This window comes from Cricetulus griseus, chromosome 3 (assembly GCF_003668045.3).
Source record: "Cricetulus griseus strain 17A/GY chromosome 3, alternate assembly CriGri-PICRH-1.0, whole genome shotgun sequence".
Lineage (NCBI taxonomy): Eukaryota > Metazoa > Chordata > Mammalia > Rodentia > Cricetidae > Cricetulus > Cricetulus griseus.
Genome location: NC_048596.1, coordinates 40,710,775 through 40,724,421, shown reverse-complemented (window position 1 = coordinate 40,724,421; position 13,647 = coordinate 40,710,775). Strand labels below are relative to the sequence as shown.

At 37.7% G+C, this 13,647-nt stretch overlaps 1 protein-coding gene across 1 annotated transcript in view; it reads left to right on the top strand.

Annotated features, from left to right (window-relative positions):
• The first annotated feature begins 450 nt into the window (after window positions 1-450).
• Window positions 451-13,647, top strand: part of LOC100768367 (retinal dehydrogenase 1) — a 40,358-nt gene continuing 27,161 nt past the window's right edge. The window contains exons 1-2 of the mRNA XM_027406545.1: window positions 451-612; window positions 6,695-6,799. Coding sequence (XP_027262346.1) covers window positions 466-612; window positions 6,695-6,799 — 252 coding nt within the window. The 5' untranslated portion in view covers window positions 451-465. The remainder of the gene's footprint in view (window positions 613-6,694; window positions 6,800-13,647) is intronic.

Below are 13,647 nucleotides of genomic sequence, written 5' to 3'. Positions count from 1 at the left end.
GGAGTGTTTCTCCCTAACAGCACCCTGATCTACGAACAAATAGAATGGATTTGTTCGTAGCCATGTCCTGAAGATTCATGGTCCTCTGCTCCCCAGATCCTGGTGAGAACAGAGGATGTTTTAGACTCTTCCTCCTTGTAAAATCCTGGATTCCCAGTCTATTAGAGAAGGAAGGGTTACATAGTATAACAAAGCATGAACAGGCAAGAAAAAAATAAACAAATAACTGGCTTCAGCTGTACACACACACCCTCAGCCACAGGTTTGGCTTTGTAAACTAATTCTTCTGTAAATAGTGAGCAGTATCCAGATGGAACTTCAGAGCTGAGGAGCAGTTTCCTTAAGGATTTACATTTAAAGGCAAAGGCTCCCAGCCCAAGGTCTTAGAAGACAGTAGTATCCTTTCTGCCCTGCCTTGAGTATGCCCATCCAATCATATTCCAATATGCAAATGACCCTTAGTGCATGCAGATAAAAAGGAGCAAGGGCTCTTCCAGAACCAAATTGCTGAGCCTGTCATCTGTGTTCCAGGAGCTTAAAACAGCAATGTCATCCCCTTCTCAACCGGAAGTCCCTGCCCCGCTGGATAACTTGGAGATTCAATATACCAAGGTAAGACACTTGCAAGCAGGGCTCTCCCTGGAGGCCTGATTAAAGCCTATGTCGATTTTGGCTTCTGTAAAAGCTTTCTGCAAGCATAAAAATAAAATGCTTGCAAAGTTAGTGGGCTGATTCAGCGGTGAATCGTAAACCATACTAGACAACTTCTCCTAAGTTTTCTATCTTGAAATGTGTTCAAGGGAAAAGAATTTTACTCTGTATGAAAGGTTTTGTGCCAGAGTGCAGTGAAGCAGAGTGAGCAGCAGGTCTCTTAAGCCTGTGTACTTGAGCACTTAGGGAAAGGCAGACAAACAGAGGAACTTACTGGAAGGAGTCCAGCATATGAAAATAGCTTTTTCCCTCCTTTCCTCCCTCCCTCCTTCCTTCCTTTCTTCCATCTCCCTTTCTTTCCAAAGGAGAAATAGCACACTAAAACAGGATAACATGACCATATGTTTCATAACACAGTGTTGGAGTTGGAGGACTAAGTCTGAGCAACGAATGAAAGCTGTTGCCAAAACCCCTAAATGGAGTTGCATTATTTGCTTATTTTGACATAGAAACTGTGCTTATCTATGTCTCCAGGGAAGTTTGTTATTGTTGAAGCCGATTGGAGAACACATGTGATTGTTAGCTGATAAATATTTAGAGAAACAAGAGGGAGAGTTAGAAAATGTTCAGGCTGTGGCTGTCCTGAGAAACTCTGCATTTTTCCTACCACATAGTTTTATGTCCACTTTTGTTTCGGGTTCCCAGATTAAGAAATAAATCACACACACACACACACACACACACACACACACACACACACACACACACACACACGATAAGCCACTGAAAATTAGCTATGTGGTATGATTCAAAGCATAAAGAGATGAACTGTTCAGAGCCATGTTGACTTCTGACATAGACAGTGGAAACCAAGAGGATTAAAAGAGATGACAAGGGCCCAAGCCCTTTGTGCATTTATCTCCTTTTGCATGAATTTGGGTGGCTTTGAAACACTGAAGCCTTTTGCACTTTCCTAAGCACATCAAGTGTGGTGTTACATGTGCTCTTCGCACAAAGTTTGCAGAGAGGAGTGAACCTTGGTAATGGCTGACGAGCAGCTAACAATGCACTAAGCCTGATTTCACAAACTTTTAAAAGAAAGTAAGTGACTTTCAATTTAGGTTATTCTGTCTGTCTGTCTGTCTTTCTCTCTCTCTCTCTCTCTCTCTCTCTCTCTCTCTCTCTCTCTCTCTCTCTTTCTTTCTTTCTTTCTTTCTTTCTTCCTATTTATTTATTTTTTGCAAATTGGTAGATGCAAACTCTGGTGAGTCCACAAGCTCCAACCCCTCACTCACAATGGTCTATCTCCCTCTCTCACTCACTTTCTGGTGTTTGGAAGAAATTCTGTACACCTAATGTTTCAAAAAGATTGGAATTATTGACTCTGTTTATATCATTATAGTTTAATCACTATGAAGAGTTTAGTTTGCATGATCCCAGCTGAGAATGGATTTTGATAGTTGAGATGTTTCCCTATTCATTCTTTACTTTATTTGTCCTATTAACTTTGCTGTGTTTTTTTTTTTGTGTGTGTGTATAGGAAGTGTTTTAAGTCAACTATTTTCCCACTGTGTTACGTTTATTTAGGACTTGTTAGGAAAGCATGCAAATGAAAGTACTAGAATAATGGGGTATTCCTTAAAGTCCCAAATACAAGGACAGGATGTTAACACAGCTGTTTCCAGACTAAAACCTCTTCACTGCAAACACATGGACATCTGAGGGAAAAGGAATGGACCTAAGAATTTAAGAATCAAAAACATGTTTGCTGGGTATTCACTTGCTTCTCTAGTTAATAACATGCAACACCACTCAGTCAATTTTGATACTTCCGTGTATTTTCTATATAAATCTGGCCTACTCAGTAAGCATTATACAGTTTGATGTGCTGGTTACAGCATTTTCACACTTGGGAGGACACCAGTTATGTATGCAATTAAATCTCAATGGGGAGCTTTCTCTATACCTGTGCATGTTCTGCTTACCATGTTCCACTGAAGATTTGTATTAGATTCCCACTCCCGAGAAAGGGTTGAGACAATGGATTTTAGCTCCTGGTTGCAAAGCATAAAAGTCAGATTAGAGGTATTTATCAAATTACCTTTTCTGACCAGTGTCTCAATTTATGTATTGTTTTCCCTACTGACTTTTTTTTCCTTATTATTGTCTAAAGCAGGTTGATGTTTGGGGTTGAGGGAGGAAATTATTATGCAAGTAATAAAAAGAGAATTTCAGCTATAGTCAAACAATTGCATAATCTTAATCTCAAGAGTATTTCTGCTCAAACCAAACTTATTGATACATCTAGAACTATTCTCTAGTTTAGTTCCTTTTTGATGGGGTACATGAAATGAAGTCTAGAGTTTATGAACTATCTAGTAGGAAGTCTGCATTTCTCCCCATTTGTGTTGGTTACTCTCACTTTGTTTCCACCCACTTGACTGTAGATAGTTTCCTGCCATATGGTATTTTCCCATCTCAAGTTTGAATCACAAGATTTTGCTTTGCTGCCTCTGGCTTAAGTTAGAACTAGTTGTGAGAAATCTAGCCTCTTTTTTTTTTTTTAAAAAAAAGGTCCACTTAACATGTTCCATTCTCATATTGTTCATTGTATCGTGCTTTTCATCATCTTATTTTCACCATTTCTCATAGTCTTGGTATGTTTTCAGGTTTCTAACGATGAAAAAAATGTACACATAATAATATTTACCATTCCCTACACGTTGATATCACACCTCATCACTCTCCATGCTGTGTCCCTGCCTTTCATATTTGGCAAGATACACAGGTGATCTAGAGTGAGGATTGACTGTAGCGTTTCTCTTCCTTAGAAAATCTTATAATTCTTTGTACATTGAAAATTTGATTTTTATAGATTCACAGCAACTAAGAAAACATTGACTTCCATTACAAGGACCTGAGCTAATTGCCCTGTTGCCAATGTGTAGAAATCATTTGAATTCAGGGCACTTTATTGCAGGGAGTTGAGAGCCAATAGGCCACCAAATCTCATATCAACAGGTATGAAGAGAAGAAGAGAATATACTTACTATGTCCATTAATAAAATTCATTTTGATGTAAATCAGAAATATTTAGAAGAAATTTCATATTTGGCAAAAGGAGAAAGGTTTATATGATCTGAAGATATGCCAGAGTGTAAAGATTTCTTAGTTAGAATTGTTTTTCACTGATAACATGAAGACTTAATAACTTTGACTCTGAATAGGCATCATTTTTCCTAACAATTATGAGTTGAGAAACCATTCTGCATCCGGTAAATAGGAAGGTAGTATGCACATCATTTTTAATTTCATCTATGAAAAGTACAAAAGGTAGAAGTCAAGTTTTAGTTACCTAAAAAATTATTATTGATTGTTTCATCAGTTTAAAAATATAATAAAATAAAAAACCCTTGAAATTCCAGGATTGCAACTGACATGTTCAAAATTGTTTTCTGTGAACTTAGACTTAATTTCTCTTGTACATATGCAATACTCTAAAGCACTATGAGTGCATTCATAATTATAATACAGTTAATGATTAAATGCACAAAATATTTTATTCTATAGTATCATCCCTGTCCCCCAAACTTGTCAACAGCAAACAACAATTTGGAAAGTATACTTCTCTCCATGATAGAACATTCAGTAGTCTCAGATGAGTTTAATAATTACTATAATAAACATTCATTAAACTAAATTTATCCATATATCTAATTAATAAAATTATAGGGAGGGTGGTTATTCAAATATATTTGTTCTTACAAGTAGCTAGAAGCCAATAAAAATGTAAGTCTAAGACAACTAAGAGGAGGTCGGGGAGAGGGAGAAAATACCAATAAATTCACTTTAACTAATAAGTAAGAGGAAGGAAAAGTTGTTGCAAGCCTGAGCCTTTAGGGATACATCGGTAATCATATAGACTGTGTTGAGTTCTGTCTTAGTACTGAAAAGTCTTGTGTAGAATAAATGTGATTCATCACTTGCAGATTATTGAGTCCTTCTGTGTGGATGATACAGCTATTTGCTTTCTAGCCTTGTGACCTCATTGTTGGCTTGCTGACAAGGTCTCTGGGAGAATCCTGTAGATCTGGTTGCTCCAGTTAATATCAGTTTTGGTTATTTTGATTAATTCTTAAAGCATTCTTTTTGGTCTAGAATCTAGTGATTCAAGGTCATCAGAGTCCACTAATTGTTGACTTCATTTCAACTTTATTCTAGTGGTGTCTCTGCTGGGTTGTAAGTATCTCAAGATTGGTTCATGCTTTGCTCATCATTTGTCTTCTTTCACCTAATCCCACATCCCTTTCTCCCATAAGTCTTGCCATGAAATTTATTGAAAGAATTGCTACTTTGGCTCTTAGAATCATCAGTTTACTGGTTGATATTGATTAGAAATCTACTCTTCCTAGAGTATGAACCTTCAGGAGCAAAGCTACACTTAATATATTTCTCATTTTTTCACAGTATCCTCCATGGTCATTATTTGACAAAACATTTTTCTGATCACACCTGTGATCAGTTTTGCATGGCATAGACAGTGTTGTCATGATCCAAACACACCTATGGCTGTCTACAATGGAACAACATGAGACTGGGGCTATGAGCAGTCATGGATCAGGGAGGGGTTTACTTGTCCCTGTGCCTTCCTGGTGAACTATTGACATATTGACAACTGATGGATTCTGGGATGGGACAGTCATCATTTTCACTTGTATATCCAATGGTGAGCCCATCGTGCTCCTTTTGGATAGTTTTAAATCCATGGGCACTGAAATAATTCTTGTTAAATTCAGATTTCAAACAAGTAAACAAATGAGAGGTTGGGAGGACTATTGGAAGTGTTGAAAGATGAGAGAAGCATTCGGTTACACTAATCAAAGTGCACTTTGTACTTTCATGAAGTTGGCAAAGGCAACAACTCAATAAAAAAATTAAAGCATCCATTCAGGATATGGTTACATAAATTAAACTACAGAAACACTGGATTCCTAGTTTTCTTTGGTATTAAAGGTTAAATCTGTATAATGCTGGGTCATGGGCACTCACAGGGTTATTCAAGCTTACCTCTTCACCTATCTAAAGCCTACCAGATAAGCTTCAGTATTATTCTGAATCATCTACTGCCTTTAGTATGAAGGGACAGTGTACATTTAGGCACATGATTCTAATATTAAAATGATGTGTACACTTTGCCATAGCTCACCAAAAGAAAGAAGTCATCTATGGCAGGGATATCACTCAGAACCCACAGATCTGAGGACTTAAGCGAGCACTAGCAAGTCTCACAATAGCATAACAACATGGAGTCAGTTTAGTATGGGACTTTCCCTCTATAAGTGAAATTCCAATTTTCAAACTGGGTAGGGTGAGGTTATGAGTCTATCTACATATTAGGAGACATTTGATTTCTTGGTTTATTTATAGAAAATCTGAGGTATAGTGCAATTCCTACAGATGAAATAAGAATTGTTGGTGGTGAGTGAATTTCATGATAATTTTCAAGGCTGATTATAATGTCCAGGCTGGTTTACCATCTCATAGGTTGTGGATGTCTAACTTTGACATAGTAGAACACACTAATTTGGAACAAAAGAAATTACATTTAGGTGGAGCAACTAGTAAACAGGTTATGAGGAGATGCTGCTTAGTTAGAAGTAAAACATGAAAATGGTTTGGGCTCTAGCTGAGAAACTTATAAAGGAAAGTGGAGCAGAGGAGCAGAGGAGGACTTGGTGACTCGAGCAAGCATGAAGTGGAGGGGATGCATGGATTGAGCTCAGGGACTGTGGGACCAAAGGTCAAAATGAAAAACCACCTGTTTTTTTGTTGTTGTTTGTTTGTTTGTTTGTTTCTTTAACTCGGTTGTACAAATGTTTAACTGTATGTATATTACATGTTAATGAAACAAATGATGGGCATTGTGAGACACGGAGAGACGTACAGCATGGAGGCATCATATTGTACTTCATCTCTAGTTTAAAAAGGCTCAAACTTACTGCACATTTAAGTGTGTTTACCTGCTTTCTCTGTATCTCCACAGATCTTCATAAACAATGAATGGCATGACTCAGTGAGTGGCAAGAAATTTCCTGTCATTAACCCTGCAACTGAGGAGGTCATCTGCCATGTGGAAGAAGGGGACAAGGTAAGTTCCAACACGCACAAGTCCAATTTATACCAGGAGTCTTTGCTTCTCACTGTTCTGAGCTCAAAACCCAGTGGAAGTGCAATGAGAGACACGAAATCATGGTTGCTCTGGTAGCTGGGTCAATGTTCTGTTGTCCTTGGCATAAGACAAACACCATCAATGGATGCCTTAGGTGAGGTGCTGATTTTTTTCAATCTATTATTCCTTGACTGCTTTTCAATTGAAAGAGTGTCTAGGTTTATTACATAGACAGGCTCATAGGAAGAAATACCTCTTAGGCTAGAAGAGAGAAATCTTTTATAAACTTACATCTGTTCTTTTATATTTGCTAAGTGAAGCTAAAGATTGAACCATATACTATCAAGTTTTTTTATTGAAAATAATTGGTATGGGAACAAATATGAAGATCAGGGATTTTCATACTGTACTGCATAATGGCAAAATCATATTCCCACTAGAGTAGGCAAGGGTTTCTTTTTTCCATAGTCCCAACACTATTTTTTATGTTTTGATTTTTGTTAAGAATCATTGGGAATAGAGTAAGAGAATTTCAGTCAATTACATTTCGTGTAGAGTTTGTCCAATAGCTGCCAAGTGGACATAGTTCCATGTTCTTGATGTCCATTAACTTATCAGAAGCAATCCTTTCTGACATAATTTCCACTTAAATTAGATTATTTAGAAAATATTTATTGATATTAGTCCCTTATAACATCTGACAACAAAATATTTGTCAGATGAGCAGTCTAAGCTTTCCTCCTACAAGCTGCCTGTTTCATCCATTTCTTCTGTAAAACTATGACTCAACACTACACAGATTAATTTATTAATTTATTTGTATATTTGTTTTAACAGCTGTGCTTTGGCAACTACTCCAAACAGTCACCCAATATCTTGAAATCATTTTGCCCCTTTTCCTTCAGTAATATCATCATTCTGTGTTTTTCCTTTAGGTCATCCATCCATTTGAGTTAATTTCTATTTATCATGAAAGAGGAGACTCTGTAGTAGCTCTTCTTCATGTAATTTTCCAGCATCTCCATAAGAAAGAGTTGGTTCTTCTCCAGTGTACACTGTGATACGTTTATGGACATGGCTGCAGGGCATAATGGGAAATATGGGTTTGGGCTAAAGATAGGATGTTTGGCACCATTGTCTTATCTATGGTTGCATCTTCATGAACTTCTAGAAAGCAAAACTTAGGCAGAGAGATAATTACCATTCATGGCTGTGCCACAGGAAACCCAGAAGTCTCTGAGTTAACCCCAGACGGAAGTGAAAATATGTTTACTACATTAAGTCAAGGAAGAATAAATGCTTTTTTCCTGGGGCTAAGATATACACAGTATGGCTTTACCTCAAATGCCACCATCACTCATTGAGTATCTCCAACAAGACTGGGAAGGAAAAAAAAAGCCTCGAATGTGGTAAGATAGGTATACACAAACTAAGAGCTCATTCATTGCTTTTGCCTTCTCTGTGTAGATAAAAATGACACTTGAGACTATGAATCTATAAATGACAGTTATTAAGAAGTAATATTGTTGCTGCTTTAACTCTGAAACCTTGAGTATTTAGCTCCTAGGTGACATCTTGTTCTGACACTGGGATTGATCCCATTAGGAAGATAAACTCTGCCTGGGTTCAGTGGAAACCTTGTCAGGCAGGCTGAGGACTTTGCTGGGGGAATCAGTGAGGTTTTCCTTCTTCCTCAGGCACAGAAGGCAAAGCTGGTGTCCAGCCCAGCAGCCTTGCCAGGGAGCACTGATCTTCTCTGTGCTTAGTGACAACTGGCCCTCCCATAGAAAAATCAAGGAAACTGATTCATACCCAGGCAAGCTGCAAGTCAAGACACTGTGCCAACCTGGTTGGACAAAAGAGTCCTCTAAGGCAATTGTCAGTGATACAAACTATTTGTGATAAACAAGGGCTTGCTTCAAAACCGCATTCCTGTCTCCGTTTCCTCTTTTTTTTTTTTAAAAAAAAAAATTCTTTAAAAATTGTCTTTTCATCATTATTTCTGTTCAAACAGTTTGTGAGGAATCTAATGAAGAGTGACTAGCATTGCTTAGTTACTCTAGCATAACCTGGTAAAGTTCACAGTCACAGGAAACCGGATATGGTGGACTGATTCCTTAGGTCAAAGGCTAAACGTTTTGAAGATTCCATTCACAAACAGAATGGGGCTGCCAGCCGGCCCTACCCTGCCTTTCATGGTATCACAAGTGTGGTACATGAGCCAGAGAAAATGCATGTTAAAAAGCAAACAATGCCTGTGGGTGGGGAGTGTTTTCTTTTCACTTCACTGGCTCCTTTAGGACCTGCTGACTAATCCTGGGGCGTGAGCTAATCGATAATTAGAGGGATAAAACTAAATGTCCATTAAAGTAAATGCTTCAGACAGGTGTGAAAGGAAACTGGTCTGATTGCTGTTTTCTCCATCTACGAATGAACTTAATGTGAGGGTATACATTCCAGGAGAGATGGAAGATTCGGACACCCCCCCCCTGCAACTAGTCTTAGTGGCTCTTGTTGTCTCAGGTTCGTTCAAAGTGCCTACATACATTCAGCCTGCAGGCTCTGACTTCAAAACTGGAATATTTTACTTTCTCTAGGCCACAGGGTTTGATCATAGAAAATCTCAGCTAATTTGTTGTCTAATTTAAGATATATATATTTAAAACACATATATCTTGGAAATGTCAGTCCTTAAATAAAAATATAAAAGAGAGCTTTGAAGTGAAATGTATTGAAAACCCTTTATGTAATTAATATATTGGGTAATGCAAAAGTTTTGTTATGTAATGAAGTCAGTTAAACTATGATTATTATAGAAATATCTAAAAATAAGTTACATAAGGCAAAATGCATGCCTTTGTATGATAGTAGCATATCATGTTAGATTTATAATAAACCTAAAAAATGATTAGATATTGGGTGCGTATTAAAAGAATAGCAAGAAACCTTGTATTCTGTAATACATTGAGCAGTGACTATGCTACCCAAAGCAGCTTTGTTAGACAACCTGGCTGACCTACAAGAATTACAAAGGTCATATATAAGATCAAATTTTGGCTCTACTTTCTGCTGTGGGTCACATGTGTAAAGTCTAATTACCTACAAAACAAGGTCCATGATAATTATGCTAGTAACTTCGGAACTATAAAGATATGGCCTTGTGCTGGGAGCTTAAAGCCTCTCTCTTAAATCACTTTATTGAAATGAACTCACAAAGAAAACCATCACACAACCTGAGGAAGAAAGCTGCTCTAACAGAAACGTGCCTAGTCCAAACTCACTGTGCCTCTCCCTGAGCTTCTTCACAGTTAGAAGGACCATTGTGAAGGCACAGAACTTCACTAGGTGTTCCACTCTTTCACTACCAACTATGTTTTTGTGAACTTACCCAGCACAAAAGACGATGACAGAGTTGAAACAAAGAAAAAGAGTGAGCTTTTAACCTCTCTCACAATCCAAGTGTCCTTTTGCCTGTGTTCTCTGCTGCCTCATTTACTGCTACAACTCTTTCTTCATCACCTTTATACGAGTTATGCTATACACACTCAACTGTCCACATATAAACATTATAGTTTAGGATCTTCACAGGAGGAAGAACATTCGATTCTTTTTCTGAGCTTGAGTGACCTTGCTTAATATTATACATATTGAGTCCATTTTTTTCCTGTAGATTTCTTGATTTCATTTTTCTTTACGGCTAAATAGTATTTTATTTTTCTATGTGAACCACATTTCCATTTATCTATTGATGAATATTTAAGTTGTTTCCATTGCCTTGCTATCAAAAGTAGAAAAGTTCATGATAACTATCTATAGTAATAACTTCTGGCAACTTGCTTTCCTTCCTGGAGATCAGTAATAGGCTGTTAATTACTAAGTGTCCTTGAACGATGTGTCTGTGACTATTGTGGTATGTTAACACACTGATCCATGACTTTTTGAAAATGTGTGGGACTTTGAAAGTAAAAGATCATGCTGCTACAACATTCTGTATTCAAGGAGAATTTCAGGAGCCAAGGTGAGAAGAGATGGTTCATGCCAAGCAGGTGAAAGGTAAAGAGAAAGTCTTCCTTAGCCAGGAAATGTTGGACCTTGAAACCAATCAGAAAGCCTTGCCCTTAGGATTGGGGATGAAGCAAGCAAGTGTAACATGAGTGGGAACGTGATAAGATTAATTACATGAAGGATATTAGACTGGGAGCCTTATAGAAACAGTAGGAAGGAAAGTGGGAGGCTGCTGACAACAACAGAGCCTATGTAGAAGAGGGCAGAGAAAGCTTAAAGAACATGCTAGAATATACTAGGATACTGTCATTACTTTCATGCTGGTCTCTCTTTTAGGACCACAGTTGTCTCTATCTAGTGAACACTTAGTTTTCTGTCACATAGAAAATGTGAGACAACTGTTCCTGAATAAGAGGAGTGAACTTCAAACAATGTATCTTACTTTAGGACAGAGTGGACCATTTGTACCCCAAGTTCCATGTTGGTAAATTAAATGCCCCTGGGACGAGAAGGTGGAGCTGCTGACATAGACAACATGATACAGTGTATCACAGCTGTGTGGACATTGAGTTCACAGGCTTTTTAAGTCATTATTCTCTAAATAATAGAGAATAATACTATACTATAATATTTACCTACTATTGTTTTATGTATCGGAAGTAAACTAGAGTTAACCTAAAAGGTCTGTGGGTTATATGCAAATTTTATGTAAATTCAGCATATATGATTTTTAATTATCTTTCCAGAACTTGGGAATCAGTTCTTTTTGGATACTGTGGGAAGGGCTGTATTTGCAATATAATAAAGTGGTATTTTGTTGTGTGTTCCTCTAGTTTAGCAATTGTTTCAGAACAAACTCTTGACCTCAGTGTCCTATCATTAGCCTACCTACAGTTAGAATGCTATAAAGGCACACAGATGTTTGCATCCCTGAAATCTTACCTGGTTAAAAGAAAAAAATCAGAATTCAAAGCTGGGCTTTGGTTTCACTAAAAATTCATGGTCCTTACTCTTTTTCTGGTCCTGCAGGTTTCTATACATAATGTGAGAGAAGGAGAGTCATGGCCCCAAAAGATATAAACATAAGAACAAATTTATTTATGATAGCTCAATGCCAGAGACCTGCTTTGGCAGGCAGGGTTCAGGTGGCAACAAGGATGTGTGTAGTCAGCATGGGGGTAGTGTGGAGAAGGAGGAAATGGACACAGTGTGAGGGTGAGTCAGGTTGACTGCCAGCAACATCTAATTGAGAAAAGATCATACCTTTTATACTGTACAGTTGCACAAAGGATTTAACGGGAGACAAAGGACAAGTGATCTGGGGTGTGGCCTGAGATCAGGGATTGAGGAATCTAGCATTGACCTTGACAATAGGCAACAGTCACAAGTTAATGGAAAGGCCACAAATTCCTCTAGCTAGGGATAAGAATGACTGCTTTATCAAGCAGGGACTTTCCTCAAGCACTCCAGTAAATGGAGACTCTTATCCAAATGTCTGACCTGAGAAAAGGATTTATGAGGAGCAGACACTATATTACAATTTCTTAGTCTCACTATATGGTCCTTTTTCCCTCATAACATTCCTAAAAGGGAAGGTCCTGATGTCTTACTCTTCTCCCATTATACAGGACCATTCTGATTTCTCTATGTTTATTAAATAAATGCTTGCCCTTAATGGCCTCAGGCTCGGGATCTGAACTGTAGGCATTTCATCCTTGGGATCAGGTGTGTGTAGGAAATCTCCAACATTGCTGTTCTTGGTATAAATAGGAGGACACACTGGAATTCCTGGTTCCACAGTGGCAGAGATTTTTCCCCAAAGAATTCTTTTGTTTAGTGAAGCTACCATTGTACACATTTTCATCCTTTAACAAAGTCCATACAAAATTTCCCCAAAGGGAAAGACATTAGTAATTAGAACCATTAAAAATGAAAGTAAAAAGGTGCTGGAAAAGCGTGATCTGCAATGCTGAAATACTGGAACTTTGTCAGGCAGCAGTCCATCCCATTTTTTTTCCCCCAAGACATGATTTCTATGTGTAGCTTTGGAGCCTATCCTGGCACTAGCTCTGGAGACCAGAATGGACTCAAACTCATTGAGATACATTTGCCTCTGCCTCCCAAGTGCTGGGATTAAAGGCGTGTGCCACCAACACCCGGCTCGTCATGCCGTCTTTGAGTAGGAAGTTTTCTCAAATATCAAGGTTTGTTTCAAAACCATTTTCTATCTGCTCTTAGGTTGTGGGAGGAGGCTCAAGACAGCTCATACTTGGCAAAGGCCAGTGACATAACACAAAGCAGAAGAATCCACACAACAGCTGCTTCTCATGGGTCTATCTAACACTGAGGGGTGTGTGTGTGTACCTGAGTGTGTTTTAAAGTATCTAATGATCACAACAGAAAACTCAGATTTTTGAGGGTTGCTTTTTCTTCTTCTCCAAACACTGCTCTCTGGATTTCCTTAGGAAAAACTTAGAAAACATGTTGTAAAACCAAACGAAGTCCAAATATAAGCAATGATATTGTCAACATGATACCTAAAATATACATTGTTCTCAATGCAACAAAGAAATAACTATATATATATTTAATTCCACATACTCATTACTCTTCAAAAAATTTGACACTAGTGTGTAAATAGTACAGTGAAAGGATATTAGTGGGTAACTTTAAACATCAAATTGTTAAAACCAAGATATAATTCTAAAAAGATTCTTCCTGCCCCACTCAAAAATACAGGGGGTCTTTGATTTATATAAGTTCGGCTGATATTTTACAAACTTTGTAAATCTTTTAGGTTTTTTTTTTGTTTTGTTTTCTTG